The 27,375-nt window shown below is 41.8% G+C and overlaps 1 protein-coding gene across 1 annotated transcript; it reads left to right on the top strand.

Moving 5' to 3' along the window:
- Positions 1 to 574: 574 nt before the first annotated feature.
- Positions 575 to 26,748, top strand: LOC126236975 (uncharacterized). Its single transcript, XM_049946693.1, has 3 exons — positions 575 to 1,150; positions 1,225 to 1,334; positions 26,468 to 26,748. The coding sequence occupies exons 1-3, from the start codon at positions 1,052 to 1,054 to the stop codon at positions 26,640 to 26,642; spliced, it is 384 nt and encodes a 127-aa protein (XP_049802650.1). The 5' UTR covers positions 575 to 1,051; the 3' UTR covers positions 26,643 to 26,748.
- Positions 26,749 to 27,375: the final 627 nt, after the last annotated feature.

Below are 27,375 nucleotides of genomic sequence, written 5' to 3'. Positions count from 1 at the left end.
TCGAAGGAACCATACCGGCATTCGGCTTAAGCTATGTAGAGAAATCATCGAAAATCTAAACCTGGATGACCAGATGGATGACGATTGCACTGCTGCGCCGCAACCCCTCCCCACCCCCGCCCATTCAACGCGGTGAATATGGGTCCTCAGCCCCATCATTACGTCACTCAGTTACTGCCAAGAATACAACGAGGCTCGGCAACAGCGAGACAGAGAAAAACAAATGAAATGGCGAAAACCTTCACCCAAAACGCCCACCGAGTCTCTTTCACATAGAAACAGTTGAGTTAATGGTTATTCTGCGCCTCTCGCAGGTACTCTCGAGACCTAGCATTAGACTTTAGAAATGTTGATTTGAAGCGTTACATCGACACTAAAGTATGTTTTAAAACGAGCAGTACGCTAAGAATGTGTATACCTTACAAGAGCGCAAGCACACAGCGGCGAGACGCTGCGAGCTTAGCGGTACCTTTATCTTATCTCTTTGCTGATAAAGCGTCGCGTCACGACGCCTCGGAGCTGTACTGCTCAGCCAGCGAGTCTCAGTCATTTCCGAAACAGCCTCGGTGAAGTACGCCGACCAGTCCGGAACGGTTTCTAACAGTCAGGTGCTTCGTGTAAATTAATTAGAGTGCTGATCCATCAATATAACCGCCTTGTTTTCCTTATTGAATAATGTCACATGCTTCCAGTCTTAACATCAATTACTTTCCGTAGAAGGAATCTGAACTGGCTGTCGCCGTTGTAAGGGGTTTATCCGAAAAGTGAAGTACATCAGAAATGAAAAACAAAAATGAAACAGTTAATTTTTCACAGGTGGCGACACAGCCACTTCATTCCTCCGAGTGCGAAGTTGAGGTTCACAGTAAAACTTTACATAAAATTAGTAGAGCCAATCAAAACAAACGTTCAGCATGACGTAATAGGAAATTTGTTTATTTAACGCTAATGAATATCCAGACAGTGCCTGTAGCACACAAGAGCCCTTGGAGTCCTCTGGGGTTTAATTACGCTTCAGCCACTCCATCTTTTCAAGTTCTAAGTCATAAGTATGTCAGAAGCTGAATCAGGGAGCAGACGAAGCACTTCTACAGCAAATGAAAGAAAAGAAATTCACGAAACGTGTGTATGGAAGAGAACAATAGCTAAGGTAGGTTTCATAAATATGTTTAATGCTGGAGTGTTGTGCCTCATCAATATTTAATGTGATTTTTATCTTTACAGGTGAGTTTCGTAGCTGATGCCGATAGCTGCGTGTGCACACGACGTTCCTGTCCCTTCCGATGTGATAGTCGGGCAGGGGTGCGAGGAGACGCTTCAGTCTGCGCTGAAAGGTAAGCATTGGTTCTTCAGTAGACACAATACATTGAACGAAATGGCTTTACCACGTGAGCTTTATCTGGTGCCTTAGCACTCCTTATGTCAGTTACTTTGTCAATTATTATTGTCGTTTCATAGTTCCTACCGTTTACAGAAAAAGCAAAATGTTTCAACTTACGTTCTAGTAAGGAGTGCAGTGTCTCTCATTTCGAGTGTAATGTCACATAGAGTTACCCTCAAGACAACTTGCTTCTCTATCTCTCTTCTTATAACTATAATTTACTTCTCACACAAAATTGCCTCATATCAGTCACTTTATTTCTGCACTTCTATTTTAATTCTATAGAGCAAAATATGTGCCTAATATCGAGCACAAAGATGTGTATTGAGGAATATAGGTATTTGAGAACATCGGCCAAATGAAAAAGAGCACTAACTGTTAGAGAATCTTTAAGCGGTCGATATTATGTTTCTCTTCATAGAATGAACACAAAAATATTATGAGGTTCTGGGGGTTACTCTGGCATCAAAGTCGCAATTTATTGAAGAATAGGTCATAGTGAGTCAACAAATCACTTACTTTTGGGATAATAATAGTAAGTTAGCGAATACAGCGCTTACATTTATTACCTCTTTAAGTACAGTTAGTCTCGGAACTATCACTGTCGTTGTCATCTGATGACGAATGCATCTACGCAATATTCTTAACTGGATTTCTTGTCTAGCGAATGATCTTCCGCTTACTTCCACCAGGCAGAGTTATAACTTTCCGCAGGCCACATAAGCATTTCAGTTAACCCTGATAGAGAGACATTAATGGAAGCAACTGTCAACTACATTTTCTCAGAGAACTGTGAAATGATTCCCTCAAAACTGATTCTGCATCATTTTCTTTATGTTCTGTACATCGAATGGAATAACATGAAAGACAAACATTGCACATTAACAGGCGCCAGAAAACAGAGTAGACTGTTGTAAATATTTGGAGGAATATAACTATGAGAATTTTATTGGGAAGAAACCGTTTGTTTATCTTCTGAAACACCTTAGTCGCTCTTTGCATAACTGCTAGCATTTTAATCAAACAGATTAATATATTAACGTATTTGGTGTATTTCCGTTAACTGGTGTTTCATGACTTAACATTGTGTTGCAGCTCAAAACTTAGAGAGAGGGAGAATAATGCCTAGTGGTTATCCACAGCCACTTTCTAAATGACAGTCCAGTAGTCAGGCGATCACATCCAAAATAAACATATTCGCTACTAGAATTCGTCGTAAACAATCTACCAAATTTTGAAAACAATATCAGTGTCCACAAGCAGTGAAATGGAACTTCATTACTTATCACTAAATCTCTCGGTATCACAGAAATGTGTGCAGCAAGTTATAAATAAAAATTTTGATCTAAACTTATTTCTTTTGATCTGGGAGATTTTTGATGTTCTGTGAAGCAATTTTTAATTTTAGACTGGTAATTTATAAAGTATAACAAACAAATATGGTTACTTTCATTGTTATAGTCATGTATTTTTCACAAGTAGCAAGAATAACATAAAAAACTGACAAGTCTACTTTCGTTCGTTAATTTAAAAAGCTTGTTTACTAAAAGACTTCGTTTTCTGCATTGGCCTACCATCAGTATATATGACAGTGAGTATATAAGACTGTGTATACGAACTGAAAGAAAAGCCTTATGTTTTAATTATAGCATATGTAGCGTCGGACGTAAATGTGTTTATGTTCGTTTTGTTAGTTTGTACCATTATGGTGTTTAGGAACCTGCAAGTTGTCACTCGGAAATATCACATATACGTTGACTGTGAAATGAATTGTTCAACGCCATACGATAGGAGTGCCGCCAGTCGTCAGTGACACAGGGATTTGTCTAAGTATTGTCTGCCGAACTAACGTCATCCTTTGAGCTTCTGGTGTAGAAAGCGTTCCACCACCAACTGAGAAACCTTCTATGTTGACGAGCTCTCTTCACTGGTTGCAGAATCGGGACCAAGTGTGGTTCGTCTCTGGTTCTGAAGCGTGTTCTCGGTTGTAAAGTACCTAGGACCCAACTACTAGCCCGGTACAACGTCAAGGGTCAGCCAGTCAGTTCCAGGCACACCCTTCAGTGATACTGTACGAAACAATTGTGAAAAAACACACCATACAGTCTTTTACTATTCATCTGTAGTGATACCATAACACATTGAAAACGGAAGTTATGAGTGAGGTATTTTAGTTTGCTTTCTAAATAATATTCGTATGTTATAGTTTGGAATTGATCGAAATAATTACAACGAACGTCGGGCGAGATGAAAGGCAGAAAGCTGTGCGCGTCAATCGTAATGTTTGTTTTCATATATCGTACCGGATCTAAATAACAACTCCAGGTCTCGTACTGTCTGGCGATAGTTCGCAGACAAGATATATTTCGTTCATTCGAGACAATTCACGTATGCCAGAAATTATCTTCAGTTACTCAGTCAATTTTGGCTGCACAAGGAAGGAAGATATCAATTCATGGATAGTTACTGATTCAGTGACAGTCTATACCATACTTATTTGATGTTGTCTGTCATCATTCCAGCCGGTGGGTCCTCACGAATGTACGCATCAATAACAGCTTCCTTTCCAACTCGGAAGTGTTGTAATCAGTCCGAAGTACATTTCGTAGTCACGGATGCTGTTTCGTCACTTGCGCCAGCATCATCTGCCTGACTGTTGTCATTTCTCGCAGTTTGTAGCGAAACTTGACGCATAAGCGCTGCTACTTTGCACCACGCCATTTTTCAGCACTCATCACGCTCGACGGGCCAGCAAACAAATTTGCTCCTGCGTACAGTGTTCGGTTCTGCGCGGTGCCTTTCCATGTCTCCCTTCACGCGCTTGTACGTGTATGCAGTTTAAATGGGAGATATCATTCAGAAACCGCTCCATTCGTCTAATTCGTTCACAATATCCATTGCGTCTCGCATTTCTGTTGCAGTCCCCCTTCTAAAACAGTGTAGCAATAAGCAACTTGAATCACTCAGATCCTTCAGGTATTAAGCATGGTTTACCATTTGGCATTTGCACAGTCACCTTCATCCGAAATTTTCCTGTTTGTTCTGTCACATTTCCTGCCAATTGATGCGAAAGAAACCGTAACTTGTGTAAATTTCTCTGATTATTACCTGGTTTCTGACAAATATTCAGTCTGTGATAATTTCTTTCTCAGGTTGTTAAAGGGTTAAACGACAAAGCACCGCAAAACAGTTGGCTGCTCACTCATAGCAGCAAGCTGCAAACGAGTGCAAGATAAAAATCCCCCAGTAAGGGAAATATCTTCCAGAAACTTCGTGGATGGGATTTGGGTTGTATGCGGGTACAAAGGGTCAGAAGAGGCAGTTGTTAATTTATACTCACGTAGGTTTCCTTCCTCATATGGACAGCTGTTCGCATTAGTCTTTAATGAGAATGTGGTAATAACAATAAGTTAGGCGTTATTAATTACTGGTAGCATGCAGTTTTCAGTAATACATAATGAACGTCACATTTTGTGTGGAAAAATGAAACCTCCAAGTAAAAAAGAGGTATTCTTTCAAAAAGAAGTGGCGATTTACAGGTGGTCTTTGCTTTATAGTTCTCCCAGCTTTGTAGTTCTCTCACCTTATCGCACAACATTCCTCGCCGCCATTGTAACCTCGATTCATTTGTGTAGAAGCGACAGCTTGTCGTTTCATGAGATTCTAAAATTTTGCCCCATTAACCGGCTTTGAAGCTTCCTTTGTTTTCCCATCACATTTTTTTTTTCTTTTTCTACAGAAACTTTAATTCCTAGAACACATGTATCTAGCGAATGTGATTGTGATGCTGGAAAAAATTGTTAAATGTGGGTCAAGTCAACGGAAACTATACAAAGAAATACTAAAAAATCGTTATTTTTTGATCACTTATGTGTCATCCGATCCAGAAACTTGTGAGAATTGAATACATGCTAAATGTTTAGCTCTGTTTGTGATTAGCAGAGACTTTATCTTAATTCAGTTGTTGTGACCAACACATAAGCCCAACGAATAACTACACGTGGTCTATAAAATAAAGCCGGCCGGAGTGGCCGAGCGGTTCTAGGCGCTACAGTCTGGAACCACGCGACCGCTACGGTCGCAGGTTCGAATCCTGCCTCGGGCATGGATGTGCGTGATGTCGTTAGGTTAGTTAGGTTTAAGTAGTTCTAAGTTCTAGGGGACTGATTACCTCAGATGTTAAGTCTCATAGTGCTCAGAGCCATTTGTACCATTTTTCTACAAAATAAAGCTCCTGTGATTGCCCACCATCTGTAAACAGGCACGAAACTTCACTGACGTCGCCAGAGCGTGGGTTCTCTGTAGGACACGAGGAAGAGGATGATGGGGTGTGTCCACGGATGGCTCCTGATGGCAGAACAATAACATTTTTTGATCAACTGCAATACACAGGTTGTTGGCCCTCTAGGTGAGGTTTGTTTTACGCTCGTAATACTCTCGTCGGCAATGAAGGTGGCCGACGGACGCTCATAATTGCGACCGCGGCTGCGACTGTGACACTCCACACAATGTTTTATGATTCATCTATACGTACCGTAGCAGATCAGTTGTAGAGGTACCAATAGTCAACGGAAAAATTAAGCAATTATACAAGGCGCGTTAAAAAAGTTCGATAAGGGCTACCAAATGGTTCAAATGGCCCTGAGCACTATGGGACTTAACTTCTGAGGTCATCAGTCCCCTAGAACTTAGAACTACTTAAACCTAACTAACCTAAGGACATCCCTGCCCGGGGCAGGATTCGAACCTGCGACCGTAGCGGTCGCGCGGTTCCAGACTGTAGCGCCTAGAACCGCTCGGCCACCCCGGCCGGCGATAAGGGCTACCACAACACAGCACAACGAAAAGGGGAGACACGAGCAATGTACTTGCATTTGATTTGTAAATTATCTCTCAAGGCTATAGTAAGCTTTTCGCGACGTCTGAAAGCCTGTCTGTAACTGTCGGCAATGATTTCTTTTGGAACTAACCGAAATATTTATGCCGAACGTCGGTAGCCATCAAGGACAAAGCAGCTGTGCTCATCACTCGTAATGGTTGTTTGTACGTTACCGGACCTAAATAACAATATCAGGTCTCATACACCTGACGACAGTTTGCACGCGTGTCAAATCACGTTTGCTACCTTCAATTCCTCAGTCAACTGAGGCAGCACGAAGAAGGGAGACATCAACTCATAGATAGTTACTGATTTCGTGATAGTCTATACCACACTTATTTGACCCTCTCTCTCATCATTCGTGCTGGTGGCGGACCGAGTGTACGCATCAAAAACAGCTTCCTTTCCGTCTTGTAAATGCTGTTATCAGTTGAAAAACATTTCACACTCACTGATGTTGTTCTGTACACTTGTGCCAAAACGTCTGCTTTGCTGTTGTCATTTCTCGCAGTTTGTAGCAAAACTTGAAATTTAAGCGTTGCTCCTTTGAACCACGTCTTGTTTCAGCGATCATCACTATAGACTGGCCAGCAAACAAATCTGCCACAGTGTACAGTGTTTGGCTTTACGTAGCTCCTCTCGGTATTTCTCCACACGTGCTTGTAACTGTGAGCAGTTTAGATGTGGGATTCCATTTAGATACCGCTCCATTCATCAAATGCTTTCATATCGCTAGTAGTGTGATCATGCAGGCGAATACTGACCCCATGTCAAAAATATCATTCCTACATCATGTACACTGCGCCTTCAATTCTGTTGCAGTCTCCCTCTCTAAACCACTGTAGCTACAAGCAGCTTGAATAACTGTTCCTTCACATACTTAACATGGTGTACCATTTCTAATTTGGCATTGTAAGAAGCAATTGATTCAAAATTCAATCAGTGATAATTTGATTATCAAGTTATTAAAGAATTAAACAACAAAGCACAACAAAACAGTTTGCTGCTCACCCATAGCATCAAGCTGCAAAGGAGTGCAAGATAAAAATCCCGCAGTAAGGGAAATCTCTTCCAGAAACTCCGTGGACGGGATTTGGGTTGTATGCGGGTACAAAGCGCCAGAACAGGTAAATTATAATTTATAATATCACTCACGTATGTTAACTTCTTCGTATGCATATCTGTTCGCAGTGACATTTAACGAGAGTTAAGTAACAACAATAAGTTAAGTACGATTACATACTGGTAGCATGCAGTTTTCAGTAATACATAATAAATGTCGTAGATTGTGTGAAGAAATAAACGCTCCAGGCCCAATTAGAAAAGATGTGTTCTTTGAGAAAGGTATGTCGAGTTACAGGTTCTCTCCCCTTTTTAATTCTCTCAGTTTCGTAGTTCTCTCACTTTATCGCATAGCAACCCACACAATCCTCCTTTTTTTTCTTTTTTGAAGGAACTTTAATTTGCAGAACACGCATTTAACCAACTGAATTGTTCAACTGGTAAAAATAACTAAATCTGTGTGAAGTCTACCTAAAATATACACAGAAATACCAAAACACATTATTATTTTGATCACTTGAAAGTCAAATAATCCAAAAACTTGTGAGAATAGCGGTGAGTCAGAACTGATTTTATACTAGCGTGAAGATACAGCGCTTAGATGCGGGCGGCTTTAAGAATTCATGCTAACGGCTAAACATTTGACTCTGTTTATAATTCGTATAGATTTTATCCTAATTCAGTCGTTTTCACCAGCACCATAAACCCAACCGCACGTGCTCCACAAAATAAAATCCCAGTGATTGCCCAACATCTGATGATGACCCTACAGTGAGTCGAAACGTGCCTAATGACACAACACAGTAGAATGAGATTTTCACTCTGCAGCGGAGTGTGCGCTGATATGAAACTTCCTGTCAGATTAAAACTGTATGCCGGACCGAGACTCGAACTCGAGACCTTTGCCTTTCGCGGGCAAGTGCTCTACGAACTTTTTTTTTTTTAATCTCATTTTGTTCGTTATAGTTAGTTGCAATTGTTCGTGGCGGACGTCCCCTGACGCCCGGTGAAGTTCGTTATTGATCCATTCACTCAGTTTTTTTTTATTACAGAGGGCGGTTAACCCTCTCACCGAACACGCTGAGCTACCGTGTGGGCACCAACTGAGTTACCCAAGCAACACAGTGTTTCGGCTCAAATCTGGTACCACATTCCGTGTGTTCATTGTCCAGAACATACCAGATAAATTTATGCGATTTTACAGTTTACCCACAGATATGCGCCTGAAGCTAGATAGCTCTCTCTACCTTTGATCTGCACTCACAATTCTTAAATCTTGGTCTGCGCATATGACCATAAATTTTCTAAACAAAAGTCCTTCCGTAGCAAAACTGACGCGATACTTTCCTCCGCAAACATTACATTGTTTCTATTTGGACCTACTACCACACTGCATAATCCCATACGTTTACCAATATATTCGCAACCAAATTTCCGAACAGATTGATTCGCGCGGATCATATTTCTCACCTGCTCGTGATATAATATTCATGATCCGTTCGTTGCAATGCTCAAAGAATAATCCACAACTGGGAACTTCTAGAGATTTTAAGCACATAAGTATGTCTGAGTTCACAGCTGACGCCTATGATATTTCCTGGCGAACAACGCCTGCAAGTAATTATCTACGTCACCGTTCCAATTTAAGCTGCTCGTAATTGTAATTCCTAGATATTTAATCGAATTGACAACCTTTAAAGCCGACCGTGGTGGCCGAGCGGTTCTAGGCGCTACAGTCTGGAACCGCGCGACCGCTACGGTCGCAGGTTCGAATCCTGCCTCGGGCACGGATGTGTGTGATGTCCTTAGGTTGGTTAGGTTTAAGTAGTTCTAAGTTCTAGGGGACTGATGACCTGAGAAGTTAAGTCCCATAGTGCTCAGAGCCATTTGAACCATTTTTTAGAACAACCTTTAAATATGTGAGACTTATCGTGCAACCGAAATTAAAGGGACTTCGTTCCGTAGTCGTGTGGATCCCCTAACATTTTTCCTTAAGTAGAGACAATTATCATCTTTTCGCACCATACATACATCTTACACGAAATTTATTCACAGTTTCAAATACGAACGATCTTCAGCTGTATGAGGAAACGACGACGGTGAAAATTTGTGGCAGACCAGGTCTCGAACCTGGATTTCTCGCGTTATGCCAGCTGTAGCCTTAACCACTTTGGTTATCCGTGTGCGACTCACAGCCAGATCAAAGCCTCCGTGTGTCGTCGTTCCTGCGTCAAAATCTGTGCCTGAACAAGCATTATGTAATTTTCGTACAGGAGAGGACTTTTCAACTGCCTGGTATCGACCGATAAATACGATACTGCAGAGCGTGTGAATGCATGCATGCCAGAAAAACATTGCATCGTTCTTCTTAACAAGACGGGCACTGGAGTTTCGTATGCAGATGTCTTGTCTGAATAATTTTTGCAATTGGTTTTAATCTTCTGATGAATTTACTAGGCATTAAATGAAAGCAGCATCTGCAAACAATCTAAGAGGGCTGCTCAGATTGTCACCTAAATCGTTTATTTACATTAGGAAATGCAAAAGGGCCTACACACTTCATTAGGGAACGCCGGATATCATTTCTGTTTTATTGGATGATTTTCCGTCGATTAGTATGTACTTTGATCTTTCCGACAGGAAATCACGAATCCATTTGCGCAACTCGAGCGATCGTCCTTAGGCTCTCAATTTGATTAGAAGTCTCTTCTGAGAAACGGTGTCAAAAGCCTTCTGGAAATCTAGAAATATGGAATCAAAGCTGTACTGCTTTAAAAAGCAGTTTTGTGTGTGTAACTTAATCTGGGTTATAAAGGTAATATTGGAATTAGACTCAGTAGATACTTAAGGATATATATATATATATATATATATATATATATATATATATATATATATATATATATATATATATATAGTGTGTGTGTGTTTCTGTGTGTGAGGGCGAGAGAGAGAGAGAGAGTACTAGGGTGCACAATCTAGTGAAGTAATTTTTGTTTTCATTATTGCAGCGATGCACCTGGATGGACAGCGGCCTCTGCCACTACCAACTGCCTGCCACTACTGTCTTAAACGATGATGCTTACAGCCCTAGTTGAGGTCTCCAAATGGGCTGAGCTCTTGAATGCTCAACTTCATGTTGACCTTAGTGTGTGGGCGCTGCTACATTGAGCGGGAGGACGTGTATTCTGGAGCGTCTCCCATCGGATGTTGCGGATTACAGAGAACCATCCCTAATATTTGTGGTATCGATTCACCTTCCCGACTCTGGTGTGGTTCCGCGATCTCTGAATGATACTGTCGTGTCTTGAGAGGCTGAGAGAAGGAAAGCAAGATGAATGACAGAAGACCTTACTTAGAATGATGAAATTCGATGACATTAACTGATGGTGGGACACCTGATGAATACCCGACTTCAGCTGAAAAGCAAGGTTTGAGTGGTGCAGAGTCCGTAACTCGGTAGTGCTACTCAGGAAACAGGGTAGAAGTGTTTCACTACCGGTGTGAATTCATTGCTTGGAACTACAGTCCTAGTTACAGGCTGCCGTCAATGTAGAACGAACTAGGCGTTCTCTTAGGCCGACATGCGACCTGCTTTGGCCGAGGCTAGGGAAATAAACTAAGTACAGCTCAGACTGACGAGCGTCATGGAGATGGCAACACCGGCTCATTGCTCTCCCTTCAGTAATGCTGACTGCTCTTATTTATACGACTCCCTTTGCACACTGCCCTGCTGAAGATTCAGTGAAGCTGCCCTTGGTGCGGTTGTTCACGGCCTTTGTGCCATATTCGGCCATTCTGGAAGTTTCCTCCCTTGCGACGTCTGTAAGCTACAGCACGAGGGACTATCCACGTAAGCTGCTGTTGCGCGTCACATCAGCTCAATCGATATCAAATATTGGTTCGCCGCTTCCGCTGTTGAAACAGCCTCTCGGCTGCCTCTTGACCAAGAACTTCTTACAAAATTGAAGTAATGAGCTGGTCGGGATATATCTTACATTTGCACCACATCCCTTTCCCAGGAAAGCTTGAGCCTCCGAGGTTATAAAATTTTCGTTGCCTAGCTGTGAGTGCAAGTGGGCTGTTTCATAGCTTTATTTGCATGTAACATAATTAGGTATGAAAAAATGCGTTAGAACAGGTCCATAAAGGAAAATAGTCATCATACAATAAATTTCTTCGCCCTGCTCCATTCACACGAACCGTATAAAATCACAATTTTCAGTAGTACATATTTTCGCACAATACATTCTCGCATAGCAACAGAGTTACAATTTTTCATGAGTATGTGCCATATAACACCTCACTACACTTCGTTCTTGGCTATATGTTACAGTTTCACATAATATAAAATTCTTATTACTGGAATCATTGGTACCACAATATAGACACACTTTTTATAATTACATGACGTATAACACATCAGTACACATTATTTTTGGGATGTAGGTGTCATATACATATCCATATCCAGTTAATTCGAATCAACAGAAACACACCTTTCGAAATTACACACAGTATAACACATCATTTTATCTTTTATCAGGACACAATCTGGATGACTCTATCGTGGACATGTCAGCTCCTGACTTTCCGGTATACTGGGGTGGTTGCCTTCATTCCTTCCACAACATTCGACCAGGGAGAGTATTACGTCGAATTGCTCTAGCACCGTACTCCTCTAACTCTTTCTCTTCACCGTATTGTGCAAATCGGGAAAATGTGTATGGGAGTGCTACTAATCACTACACATACGTTAGTACAACACCTTTCTCCAAATTTACAAAGTTGTCAGCTACACTTCCAACAGATCGTAATTAAGAAACAGAGTATTATCGAACCAGCTAACCCCCACATGGAGTACTCGCTTCTCGATCAACCTCTCAAGGTCGCACGTTTTTGGTACTCTATTTCACTTTGTAGGTTCTCTGTTTTATGTCCAGCGATCTTGAGCTCTTGTAAATCTTTAAGATTATAGAGATCTGGAATATCTCCCGTTACTCTTCCTCCACTAGGTAACAATCTATGTCTAGGTTTATCTTAGGTACCATAAGCCTTGCATCTACTTAAAAAGCTTAGCTTGCCTGTGTCTAGCACAATGAGGTCAGTAGGCAGTAGGAGGTAGGTCGTTACCCATTACAATCAAGCATTCCTCTTTTGGGCCGACATACAACCATTCATTGTTTCGTATCTGTGTCCAGCGTTCAGTACTATGTATTTATGATCGTCATCTTTAGTAATTACTCAGAGCCATTTGAACCATTTTTTTTAGTAATTACTCTTACAGGCTGCAGCATGAGAGCTTCTCATTGTTCGTAATCGTATGTGGACTTCAATACGAATTCTGCTTACATATCTAATGTCTCAGGGTGATTGTTTAGCATAGAAGTTACTCATTGAACAGTTGCTCATAATGTCACTTCACTTCGTCTATGACCAGAAATTCCTTTTTGGGTGCTATATAAGCGAATTATCGCTTCGTCTCATCAAATGCAGGTGGTAGGGGCCAAACCTTATATAAGGTACATATACAAAGCTATCAACTAAGGATACAGCAACACATAAGTAAACGTATTACCTGATAAAAATACGTTTCCCGTGAGTCCAAAAGGAAATTTCTTATCTTTCAAATGGTACTTAACCACTTCAGGATACTTAACAACCTGTACAGGATATATCAAGTGTGGTTCCAACAGACCATTTTGCGTGTTCGCTATGGCAGAAATCTGCAAATCACAGTCACGTTCCAATTCATTAAACGTAGCCGTAATTTGCACTGTTTGCTCTATTATTTTTATTAGCATCATAGTACGTTGTACCTTCTTAATTGTACTGTTTTCGTATTTGTCTACATGAATGCTCAGTTTTATAATTTCTTCGGCAACAATTTGCTCATTTTTCGCCCCCGCGTTTGTAGTTTGATTTACCCCTTTCAGTAACGCTCTCGCTATTGTTACTTGCTCTTTAGACGGTCGCAACAGGTCTCTCTGTTCTTATTCTGACACATATATTTTCCCCCTAAAGGAGGTTGCATTGTCTTCTTCAAGTGTACCAAACAATATCTGCTCATTAAAAAACCAATTTTAAAGGTACCAGTGACACTCGAACTAGGAACCGGGGTCTTTATTCACAAGCAGAAAGACAGACCAGGAATCCCACAGTGCCGTGTCCCACTGAGGAGTTCTGAGAGGGAATGGAAGGACTGCAAGAATGCGCATCAAAGAACTTACTTGGCAGGAGGTCTCGTGGTCGTGGGCTGCCTTCTGTGCACTTGCTCAACTGAAAAGAGGACTGTAGGGTGAGTTAGAATACGGAACTCGGCTGGGATCTCATGGTACACTGGATGCAATCATAAATCATTCCATGAGGATATGTACACTGGAAGCACCCCTGGCACATCCATTTTATAAACAGTTCTATATACAAAGTCTTCTTAGTAGTGTAACTTCTCATAGCTCCCTATGTCCCAATATAGCAGAGGTGGGCGCACCAGACTAAGTGTTGTCTACATGGAAATGAGTCTAAGTCCCCTCGTGGTTATGCAGCACTGAACTACAATCTCACAGCATCATAACCCCAGTTAAACCATATCTGACCGACTGACCAGCTGCTCCATCACTGTCAATACTCCCTCAACACTAAGGCGGCTAGCCTTTTTATAGGCGGTAGTGAACCCTGCACCACTTGTTCTAGAAGTTTCCAGTACTCTAGAGCAGTGCGAGTGTGTCACGCGGCGGCCCGTGATGCCTACGTGACAAACAGGCCGTACTCCGCTATGTTCACTGTGTACAAGGGTTGCGGCTTGTAACGGCTCTCGAGCCTCGTGATGCGGCATAGTCCGCTCTTGTTAGCAGAGTAAACATTACACATAAGCAACGTCCAGTCATGTTCGCCTCGCTGGTAGCAAGAATTTCCAAGCCTACATCTTACTTGATTTTTAACCCTGTTTCCATCATTCGCGACACCCCCCTTCCCCTAGAGGAAAATTTTGTAAGCTCGGACTCTCGAGGTTACAAAATTTTCGATCTCCACGTGCGGTGCCAGTGAAACTTGCCAGACTTTGTTTTAAAACATGGTTTCACATCATAAACTCTAATACAAGTACATTGTCGTAAAAAAAGTAGAAAGCACAATGTAAGTACAACTGACATTTGGTTGTTTGTTGTCCTCATATACTTGTCGTGGTAACTTCCACACTACACTTCTATATCATTCTTTTCATTATTCGTAGTTCACATAACAATACAAAGTTTTGGATTACACAATTCAAAGTCCAGAGCTTTACCTAATATAACCAAGGTTTCACATTATATTACACATAGTACAGACCTCTTTTTTTATGATCACTTTAAAATTTCGTACACACAGTTTGCAACACAACACAAAAGAAAAGGAGAAGGAAAAAGTTACATAAAATATTATACAACATAATTTACCATTAAACTTCAAATTACACTTGTACATAATTTTTAAGTTGTATTTTCATCTACTATCTGTTTTGGGTACCAACGACTCCACTGTAGTTGCGCGTTGTTCGATTTTTTTAGTGAGTCGTGGCCTTTGACTTTGCTCTCTCCACTGCACTCGATCGGGGAGAGGAGTACGTCGTGTATACTTTAATTCATACTCTCCACCATATTCCTCCTCTCCACACTGTACAGAATAGAGGGAAGGAGCGTATCGGACACTTCTTTCCCGGCGGCTATCTGTTTTCACCGTATTTGTCACACCCACTTTAGCACAACAATTTCCTCCTAGTTCACACAATCTTCTGCCACACCCTCGACAACACTTACAATAGATACATGAGCAACATATTATAATAATTACAACTAGGGTTTCTGAACCTGTGTATCCCCACACGGAATACATACTTCGTGACCATCCTCGGAAGGTCGTTTACTGCTCGTATTCTATTTCGCTTTGTAGTTCATCTATTTTGTGACTTGCTATCTCTAGGTCATCTAAGTTTCTTACAGTATGTTCTAAGGGTAACGATACAGGTATTTTTGTGACCTCCTGCTTTTCCTCATTTATCATACAACAGTCTATGTCTAAACTTAACATAGGTACTATGTCATTCTTGCTTGCATTAGTACTAATTACATGGTCAGCTTGTAGCATGACTTGCGCGCCATATCCTTTGCACTGGCTTGTAAATGTTAATTTACCAGTACCTCTTATGATAAAATCATTAGGGGGTAACTCATTGCACAATATCGTTAAACCCTCGTCCTTGGGTGCGACATACAGACATTCATTGTCTTGTATCTGCGTCCAGATTCTTTAATTCAATATGATATACTTTTGATTGCAATCTTTTGGAACTTCTGTTATAGGCTGGAGCATACGAGCTTCACATCGTTCGTGGTCATAGGTGGACATTAAAACAAACCTCTGCTTGCAAATCTGACTTCTCAGCGTGACCGTTTTACAGTGTAATTGGTTACGGGACAGTAGCGCGTACTGTCGTTTCGCATCATCAGTCAGCAATGAGTTTTTCTCAGGCTCTATATAAGCGAACAATTTTTTTACCTGATCATAATCCACGGGTAATGGCCATATTCTATATAACGTATATACGTAACTATCCACTAAAGCTATATTTAACACATAACTTAACGTAGTGCCGGCGAGAACTACATCTATATCTATTATACGAAGTAACAGATACCCTTGGTCCTTCGTGAGTTCAACGGGGAACTTTTTGTCTCTTAAATCTTCTTTTTCAGTTCTAAATACTTGACCACTTGTAGGGGTTAATCAAGTGTGGTTCTAACAGACCTTTCTGCGCGTTCACTATTGCAGAGACTAATAAGGCGTATTCCCTCTCGAGTTCATTGAACATACCAGTAATCTGCATTATTTGCTCCGTAATAGTTAAGAGAATCAAGGCATGTTGTACCTTACTGTTAGTGCTATTCTCATAATGCTCTACATGCATACTTAGTTTTCTTATTCCTTCTGCAATTATCTGAGTATTCTAGGTTTGCGCGTTAAGTGTTTGATTCACCCCTGTCAGTGACGCTCTCACAATGGTCTCTTGTTCTTTGGGCAATCGTAACAGCTCTCTCTGCTGTTCCTCGAGTACGTCTATTTTGGCTTTGAAGAATGCCGCATCATCTTCATCTAATGTGCCAAACAATACCTTACCTGCCTTCCCTATAAAATTTAATACTCCTCTTTTGACCCTCGGTCGTTCATGCCTAGCCAACTGATAAACCAACTCTTTCGATCTAGAATTTTTACTCACATGCTATTTCACAATTTGCTGTACATTCTCTCACCCTCCGGTGCTTCATTTTGCCTGATTCAGCTTACCCATGCAATGTGTTACCGCTCTATTGACAACCTCTTGCGTGTCCTCAAATTTGTCATGCAGTTACTTGAGGTTAAAATAGCTCACCACTCTCCATGTTGTGCTGTACAAAGTCACGCTGCCTTGGTTGTCGTAGTAAATCCCCGGCGATGACTGGAATTTTTGCACTTGTACTCCCGGCTATTGCTGTCACCCACAGTGCCTTCATCCTTGGCATTTATACTTGTCACTCTTCTCCTCCTTTGTCGCCTGCGGTCCTTCTTCCTTTTACATCACGTCTTCTAATAGAATATTCACATTTCCTTACAGTAAAATTCCTTCAGCTCATTAGCATGCTCTTTTATACATTTCTTCCTTTTTAGCCTAATTATTACGTTAGGTTCTTGCACATCAACCACAGTAAATGGCTCTCGCCCAGGCTATCTAATTTCTTCGATCGTCCCCGACGCACGCTCTTGTCATACAGCAATACGTGATCATTCCTTCTAAATTCCCTCAGGTTTTGTATTTTGTCGTAGTTATTTTTGTTTCTTTCTTTGCTCAGTTGTGTTGCCTCACGGACATCTTGGTGTAATATTTGTACTCGCCGTCGAATCTCCGTCACGTAATCGTCATAATTGTAGATTACGTTTGCTGGTTTCTTTTGTAGCCATCCCGGCAAATTGCACTTCCTGCCGAAGAACAATCCGAATGGTGTGTATTCCGTGGTACTATGAGGAGTAGTATTGTACACAAAACATGCGAATGCAACCAATCCGTCCCAATCTATCTGGTCCCGGTTCACATAGTGTCGCAGCATCTCCGTCAGGGTACGGTGTGTTCGTTCTAGCGCTCCATTGGACTGCGGATGGAACGCTGTCGTTAGTATTTTCTCTATTCTCAGTAATTTGCAGACTCGTTTCATGGTATCGCCTATGAAATTGCTTCCCATGTCGCTCAACAGAGCCGTCGGAATCCCAAATTTTAAAATAATGCTTTCCACTAATTTTCGTGCAACTGTATCAGCATCTTGCCGAGCTATTGGTTCGGCTATTACAAACTTCGTGAGAGAGTCTTGAAAAGTCAAAATATATTTGTTCCCGTACTGGGTAATGGGTAATGGACCTACTATATCAATATCACAGCGCTCAAATATAAATTCTGGGGTGGGAGTTAGCTCTAGTGGTTGCTTAGTCTTAGCTTGTGTGATCTTGTTCTTTTGGCAACTTTCGCATGTCCTTGTGAACTTCTCTATGTCAGATTTCACACCCAGCCATGTGTAGTACTGTTTTATTCGTTCATACGTCCTTCCCATTCCTTGATGGCCTCCTATGAGAGATATGTGCATCTGCTTTAGAATTGCAAATTTGTCCTCTGCACTCAGAACATCATCTTTGTTTATCTGGGATGTGTTACTGCCTCCGCTTATCCCAGTCGCGTCAGCTCTCTCTTCGGGGTCTGCTATCTCAGCTGTCGCCTCTGTCTCCGTTATCTCGTTGCTATTCGAGTCCTTGATTGCGTTCTTAGTTGCGGCGTCCCCTCGCTTATCTTAGTGCCTATCAGTCTCGTTTGTGCTCCTCTTTGTAACCTGCTGTGTTTGTTTGTCGCTGTCTTGTACACTCCGAATGCGTGATAGCGCGTCTGCCATGCGATTTTGCTTTCCTTCCTTATATATGATTTGGTAATCGTATTCTTCCAACTTTAACCGAAGCGTCATTAATCTTGACGATGGATCCGTAATGCTACCTAACCAAATCAGTGGTTTATGGTCCGTGAGTATCTTGAACTTCCTTCCAAAGAGATACGGTCGGAAGTACTTATCTGCCCATACTATGGCAACCAACTCTCGCTCTTTTGTACTGTAATTCAACTCTGCCTTGTTGAGAGTACGTGATATGTATGCAATTGGTAAATCCTTTCCCACTGGACCTTGACTCAAATATTCCCTTGACGCGTACTTACTGGCGTCAGTCGTTAATAAAAACTATTTAATGAAGTCTGGATACTGCAGTATCGATGGCTTGGTTAACGCCTCTTCCTGCGCTTCCGCCCAAACATGCGAAACTCCTTTCTTTAATAGTTCGTGTAGGGGTCTTGCAATTTTGCTAAAGTTACTCAAAAATCTGCGATAGTATCCGATAATGCGCAGATAACTTTTTAAGTCAGCAGTTGTCCTTGGTTGCGGATACTTTTCTATTGCTGCTATTTTAGTGGGATCGGGTTTCAGACCTTCCGCTGTCAAAACGTGCACCAAAAACGTAACTTCCGTCCTTAGAAATTCACATTTGTCGACTTGCAATTTTAGGTGATGCGGCATAGTCCGCTGTTGTTAGAAGAGTAAACATTACACATAAGCTACGTCCGGTCTCGTCCGGCTCGCTGGTAACAAGAATTTCCAAGCCTATATCTTACTTGATTTTTAACCCTGTTTTCTATCATTTGCGACAACAGGTGCAACAACAAGCGCCAAAAACTGAGACAGAGGGATGTTGCCCGATGGCATAAGTTTACCAAGCACCAGATCCTGGAATTTTCCCTCCTTATGATCTCAAGGAAATTAGATGCCAGTGGTTGGGGAAGGCGAAGTAAAGGGTACTTCAGGCACTGATTGATGAGGAGGATCGCGAAAAGACGGCTTTTAGCTTACCAACAGGCCACTATGAATACAATAAAATGCCAATGGGCCTGTAAACTGCTTCATCCACTTTTTAGCGTTTAATGAATACTGTGCTAACCGGAATATAGGGGAACAAATCTTCATATATCTGACGATAATGATGTAATGACCGCCTCGTTAGATGAGAACAATGTGCGCCTAGAAGAAGTATTCAGTCAGTTGCGATGACGGAACTTGAAGTAGATAATTGCAAGTTTTGACGAAAGGAAGTTACGTTCCTGAGACATGTACTAACTGCTTCAGGATTAAAACCCGACCCTGCTAAGCTGGAGGTAATAGAGAAATACCTAGAGCCAAGGGCTACAGCACAATTGAAGTGTTTATGGGCCTAATTGGATACTATCGGCGATTCGTGAGTAATTTCAGTAAAACTGCGAAGCCACTACACGACTTACTGAAAAAGAGGGTGCCATATGAGTGGGGCAGATCACACGAGGATAGATTCTTCGTCTCGAACTGCCACTATTGCTTCCTGTTCATACACTCGTACTCTAACTTCCTGCCTGGGAATAAAGGCTTCAGTCCCTAGTCTGCGTGTCACTGGTACCTTTAAAATTTGTTTTCCCATGGGCCGATCACTACTTCTGCAGGTGAATGGCTAATGGGTGTTCTGGTTGAAGGCGCCTCCGGCCCTCTGGTTTTTTTTTTTTTTTCCTCCATTCGGTCGTTTTGCGATCTTTCAGTTATCTGTTCTGGGTGTGGCTACTGTAGCCTGCAATGGCGCTTGCGGGGTCCGGCCGGTCATCTGTGCAGAGAGCTTATCCTCACGTAAGTCCCGGAGCAAGCCGTCAGTGTCGAGCCTTAGACCGCTATCGCATCTGAGCCTGTTTGCCTTTATAGAGTGTCGCAACGCTGGGACTTACAGCTACTGTACTTCGAATACTATCATATTTCCTCACGAAAGCATAACTAGGTCGTTCGGCCTCCTGTTTGCTATTACTTTTGACTGCACGTTGAGCTATGTGAGCATCTTCTCGCACTTCCTGCAATTTAACCCACTCACCTCTTATCCTCAAATCTCCGCGTGCTTAATTCAGAACAACCTTATTATCCTCAAGGATTTGTCTGCCCAACAATCCATCAAACGACTGACGAATGCGACCACCCATGGATTGGAATTTAGTAACCCATTCGGTACCTGCTCTCGTTTCCAGCATTACTAGCATCTGCCCTTCTGTCTTAACTAATTATGCTTTTGATTGTCCCTGTCTTCCTGGAATCCTATTTCACCTGATCATCCAATACGTTGGTCTTCATTAAACTGACATGAGCTCCGCTATCAGTTAATAACTTTCTCAACCCTTTCACATCTCTACTCTGTAGTTCTGGTACTGTTGGCGGTCTTTATGATACCTGATGTGGCATAACGGGACTGCGTCATTACGACTGTCGATCGCTGCCCGGTGCTTTTTTCTTGCATATGTTGGCCCGCCTTCTTTGTTGACGATCTTAAGCGTAGCGACGAGGCCAGTGACACGTGAAGCAAGTTACGGGTTTTGCTTTAGTGCAGGGACGAATGTTCCAGGTGACACTGCATTGCGTCCATCTTATGGGAGGAGTACAACGATACTTGAACCGTTTCCCCCAAATTCATGAACATCCAATTTCTTGATAGGTAATCGCTTATATGCTCGGACTTAGGTGGAATTTCCTTAACAGTATCTACCATGTGGACGGTATACTTCCGTCCACACTCTCACGCTAGATGGCCTCCTCTACCACAATTAAAGCATTTTGAGTCGGTCTTTCGTCCTTGCCAGTGCTCAGTCTCCACCTGGTATTTCTCTGAAGTCTTTATCAGCTGTATCGGCTGCTATGGGCCTACTCAGCCCCACTGGCGTCTCGCTGCAGAATCTCCAAACCGCCGGAACTGGCTCTGAATCTGCATCTGAATCTCTGCTTCTAGCTATTCCGCTGCCTGGCCTTTTATTTCGTTTCTTATGTACTAGGGTGCACACGAGTTAATTTGTTTCACACGACCCTTTCAATTCTAAGTGATCAGATTGCGCAAGAATGCCTATGGTTCCACACGACACTCTCGTTTCTAACTGGTCGGCTTGCGCAAGAATGCCTTCGGTTCCACACGACACTTTCGTTTATAGCTGCACGCAACTTAATTTGGTTCCACACGAGTCTTTTCCGCACGTGACTGACACTCTCTCTTGTATTATCGCCCTGGTGTTTGCGTCTTCCATTGCGCAAGTTTGATTCGTGCTGCTTCCTCTGGCAGGAAGTCAAACACTAAGTTATTTGATCAACAAGCCATACTTGGCAGCCTCCGCCGCTTATCTTGTCCCGACGTCCTGGTGGACTATATCTTAATGTCGGCAGGTTGTTTGCCTATGGAGCCTGGACTCTTATTATGGTCACAAAAGAAAGAATAAAAATTAAAATTTTCTACGGTCACAACAGCTTATAGCACTGTCTTGATTCGTTCATCGTATAAACTTTAGATAAACATAACCCTTCCTAACTTTCCAATTAATGCGTTGCTGCTGGACATTTCTTCTTCCTCCATGACTCTCCTCATGGTCCCCCTAATGTGACACTGCTTAGTGTCCACCCAAGATTCCTACTGAATGACACTTCCTTCCTTTCCCAGCCAACTACCGAACATAGTACACATGTAATAATCAAGATTTCGCTTCTTCTCGTTATTCTGTAACAGTATTGCTTTCACAGCCGACCAGCTTTCAGTATGATGTCTGACTAACTTACACGGGTAGAGCTCGTTATTTGACTAATGATATATTTTAGAAACACTTTCTTAGCTTTAGATTCCACTAAGCTATAAGTGCTCTCGCAGTTGTCCAAAAACTCTGAAAGTTGTTCTTTGTCTTCATAGAATTTAGCCTAGTTTAGTAGGCTCACTATAGTTAAGGTACTACCTATCTCCATTGGAAGCTGACATACTGTGGAAATTGGCGTCAGATGCCACGTATACTGACTTTGAAGACTTGGCGAGCTGTTAAATGTGCGGCTGAAGTGAGCTATGCGCCCACAGTGCTGGTGCAGTGCGCTGTCCTCAGATATGCTGAGCCTCACGTTCATCGTGGCAGCAGTGTGGTGCGACGCCCTCTGGTATGGTGAACCTCGTACTCGTGATGGTGGTGCGGTGTGATGTCCTCAGGTAAGATGAGCCTCATTCTCATGCTGGCGACGTGGTATGGCACCCTCTGGTATGGTGAGCCTCATGCTCACAGTAGTGGCATGGTGCAACGCCCTCTGGTTCAGTGAGCCTTGTTCTCATGGCAGTGGCGTGGTGCCCTCTGGTATGCTGAGCCTCATGCTGATGGGGGTGGTAAGGCGCGACGCCCTCTATTTCCTCCTCAAAACTGGCAAGGCATGCATCCAGACTTGGATCAGGTCTGAATTCTACTGATATCCCTTATTCTCCCTATACCTATTCCTGTAGTCCGAATCTCCTATCTAAACACTGAATAAAGTACATACCCCACATTTGACAACACTTTTACATGCCCTCTGTTGTGTCCTGAGAGGGAGTGATAAAGACAGCTCGATGAGTGACAGAAATGCTTACCTCAGACAATAAAATTCGATGAGTTTACTGGTGATGTGCTATCTGCTGATTCTCCAGTAGGGCGTAACTCAGTAGGGCTACTCAGGAAACAGGGTAGACGTATTTAATTGCCGATGTGAGTTCATTGCTTGGAAGTACCCCAGGAACATTGTCCTAGTCACAAGTTCTGATCTATGATGAACTAACTCGACGTTCTCTAAGTCAAATACGGGTCCTACTTTAGTTGAGGCTGATGAAATAAACTAAGTCCAGCTCAGACTGATGAGCGTCATGGAGATGGCATCATATGCTCGTTGCTCGTACCCCTCTCCCTGCAATAGCACAGTCATGTCCTACTTATACAGCTCCCGTTGCACACTGGCATGCTAGAACGTTCGATGAAGCTGTCCTGGGTGTGGCTGGTCACGGAGTTAGTGCATAATGCCATCCATATTTTGCTATTCTGGAATTTTCCTTCCTTATGACCGCTGTAAGCTACAGCATGAGAGGCTATTCATGTATTCTACTGCTGCATCACATGAGCGCTATCGATATCAAATATTGGTTCGCTGCTTCCGTTTTTATAACATGTGCTTTACCGTCTCTTGACCAAGAACTTCTTCTAAAACTGAATTAATGAAAGGATCGAAATATTTCTCACATTCGCGAGAATACCACAAACCTGTGGTCTATAAAGTGCATTAGCAATTGCTACAGATATATTGTGTAGTTGGCACCCAGTAAGAGAGGCATACTATGACCGACTTTTCTGATTATTTGCACAACAGCAGTCTAAATATAAAGCAAGTAGAGCAATGCGTCAATGCCTGTACCGAAGTGTGTAAGTGTTGAATCTATAACTATAAAATAAGTGGAGGCTGAATTTACAGATGGTATTCCAATGCAGTATTCGATGCAATACAGGATGAATGTAAGGCCTGTAGAAGACAGATGTTTTTGAAATACTGTACCGCAACACAATGATTTTAAATAAACAATTGTTGTTATTTCCTCCCACTCAGCTTTACTGCTTACCAACAAACCCATGTATCAGCAATTAATATGCATACTTATATACTTCTGAGTTATTAGTGGTAAATACACACACACTCACACACATGCACATGCCGACAGCCTTGCCTCAGTGGTAACACCAGTTCCCATCAGATCACCAAAGTTATACACTGTCAGGTTGGGCTAGCACTTGGATGGGTGACTATCCAGTCTGCTGGGAGCTGTTGGCAAGTGGGGAGCACTCAGCCCTTGTGAGGGAAACTGAGGAGCTATTTGATTGAGAATTAGTGGCTCCAGTCTCATAAAAACTGGCATATTGGCAGGAGAGCAGTGTGCTGACCACATTCCCCTCCATATCCCAAAATGATGATGGCTGTGGGTTGAGGATGACACAGTGGCTGGTCGGTATTGTTGCACTTTCATGGCCTGTTCAGGTGGAGTTTAGTTTAGTTTTACACACACACACACACACACACACACACACACACACACACACACACTTGCGGTTTAAACACACACTATGTGTAGTTTCAGTACTGCTATTAGTGAAGAGCTGACATAGCTGCTACCTGTACTCCTATTCATCTCTGTTGGAGGCTGCATTATAATTTATACTACCCCATACAAGTAATTACAGAGTACAGGAAACATGTAGTAAATAATGTTGTTGTTGCTATTTAAATAAACATAGTTAGGCTATAGTAATAGAACTAGTTTACTTTACATCTATCACCTACATTAAACATATATTAAACACATGTTAAACACATACAAGCTAAATTTGAAGTATATTGTGTGGAATGTAATCTTTTCTACAATACTCACAACTCACAGACTGTGGTGAGGGAATATGCCCCACTGATTTTATAATCCACTAGGAAACAAGAGGTGTTTACCCAGCTACAGTTCCTATTGGATCACTTCTGCATAGAATCTAGATATATCCACTTTTCCAAATATAAATCACATCAGTCTTAGTCCGAGTGCTGATTACAGCATCAGTGTTAGTCTTGAAATTGAAGTCATAAGTGTAGTGATGTCTGATGTGTTCCTTGATTGTCAAGAAATCTACACTGCAGATGACTGATATGTTGCAAAGCATCTCGCATTCTGGATTTTAATTGCCAACACCCTACTATGAGTTGGAGATAAGTTCTGCAAAATGGTTAATGGAGAATCACCGCAAGCACGGTATTAATTCAGCTGGCGTACTATTGGAGATGCTGCTGAACTGTATATGCTCAGTTACTTCAACAGTCATGTGTCTTTGTGAAGAGCATGGAGAAGGTGTAGTGCGTTAAGGACTTGTTACTGGAATATGACATCTATAATACTGAGAACGAGTGGTGCCCTTCACTCCTGTGCTCTGACTGAAAATGTGTCTTGACAAACATAACCCACTGACTCTGAGTTGCAAGTGAAATTGTTGGAACATTGGCGATGCGATCGTCAATTGTGAGATTTCTCATTTGACAGAAATATAATGCTTCATTATATTAAAAATGAACATGATTAAAATAAACCTTTGTGTTGAACAATGAAGTTTAATATTTATTTTAATGTGAAAATTACACATATAATGTATATTACTGTAGAACAGTGGAACCTGCATTGATGTTTGTGACTGTCAGCTTCTAGTGGTTAAAGCGCCTAATGAGACAGAGAGAATTATTTCCATATATTCCAATAACAATTCCTGTGAGCCTAAGATACACAACTGCTTTTTACAGCAATCAGAGGTGGCTTCTCCATCAGGCTATTTACCGTTGCTACTTGGCATCTCTTCTGGTTTCAGCTGTCTGCAATGGTAAGCACACACGACCACAGATGGTGCAATCACCACAAGCCAGTCGACCATCTCTCCACAATTTAGCAATATGCAAGGCATTCACCTCCTATTTTAATACACTGTAATTTAACCTAATTTCTGCAATAACATCACAATGAGACTTCTCCAATTAAATAATAAAAGACTGTAAAAATTACGAGATATATAGCAATGCAGTGTGTGCAAATGTGATGTTATGAGATCGCTGGTTTGCAGAGGGTCCAAAACAGACTAGTCGAAGATACAATTCTTTGTGTACATACTTTGAGTAATAACTGCTACATGCTTGTTTGAGCTGCTTTCAGGCAAAACATCCTCCTATCTAGCTCAGTATTCACATATTTTGATAACAAATTGATTTCTGTCTTTAATTTGGTAATATGCAAGGCACTCCACCTGCTGCTGCAATTTACTGTATTCTTTACTGATTTGCACAATGCAACAAATACACTATTTATCCTCATTGATACATGTGAAGACAAGTACGACATTGGGTCGAACGTATGATGGAGGGAAAAAAAGAGAGAGATACTTAGGTCATTTACCAAAAAAATATTTGGTATTTCAGCTCTCTATAGACATTGTGGCAGTCTTGTTACAGCTTTGTTTTCTATACAGAAAAAGCCTTGGATGACATACAAAGTATTATAGCTAGTGTACCTAGAACTCAGTACTGTTCTGTAAATATAGCCTGAAGGGAGCTATCCAAGTGTTACTAATGTATATCCTGCATACAGTGTAGGAGGAGTGGTAGAATGCACAAAAAAAGGTTTGAGACATTTACACCACATTCACATATTGTTTTCAGTGTGGGTGGTGACGTCAGGAGCTGCTGTAGTGTCGATGGTGGAAGTGATGAAGACAATAGCTGCTGCCTTATCTTAGAATTTCCACCTGATGTGGTAGGAGTGGAGATGGAGGAGTCAGAAGTAATGGCCATCGAGGCATCTTCAGCACACGGTGGGGATATTGTACTTTTGTAAGTGTTGCTTTTTGTAGTGCAAGGGAAAAATTTGTTGACAAATATATAAAGGTGACACTTAGCTGGTCAATGACAGTTGTAAATTATACAACTATCCTGTGCCAAAGAATTGCGTCAAAGTTAAGTAAATTTATTTATGTAATAAAGTGACCTAATATTTCATGTGTTCTAGTTTCATGAGTCTTCTCCCAGACCAATCAAAGAACCCACAGCTATAGCCAGATGAAAGCAGTTTCGTCTGGTCCTAACAAGGTTAAGTCAAGCGTTGCCTCTCCATACATATCAACTATGCACACTTTATGCCCAAACATTTGGTCATGAATAGGAGTATGCGGTGCATAGTACTAATCTTTCATCTTCCATTTTATATCAAGGGTCTCTCCTTTGGGTTGTTAGACGCAATTTCACTGGTGTTTTGGCAGATGTTTGCACTTTCGTTTTTGCAATGTGTAGTTGTTCTTCTCATCTTTCATATGATGCCCAGCATCGACAGGAAGCATCTGTTTGCTTCCCATTACAAACAGAATTATTTTTAAAGTGGAATTTTACGTTCCTGTTCCATATAATGGTCCGAAAGTAGTCTAGTATATTAATCGTTTTATCTATGTGTATTAACAGGAACAGTAAACCAAAAAGATAATCACTACTCCAGGAGCGACTGAGCAGTACTTTTGCATGGCAGTAGCAGTCACCACAGGACAGGACAGAGCTATCACTGCTGCAGTACTGGTTAT

Source organism: Schistocerca nitens, chromosome 2 (assembly GCF_023898315.1).
Source record: "Schistocerca nitens isolate TAMUIC-IGC-003100 chromosome 2, iqSchNite1.1, whole genome shotgun sequence".
Classification (NCBI taxonomy): Eukaryota; Metazoa; Arthropoda; class Insecta; order Orthoptera; family Acrididae; genus Schistocerca; species Schistocerca nitens.
Note: the sequence above shows the minus strand (reverse complement) of the source record. Positions and strands in the feature narration are given on the sequence as shown.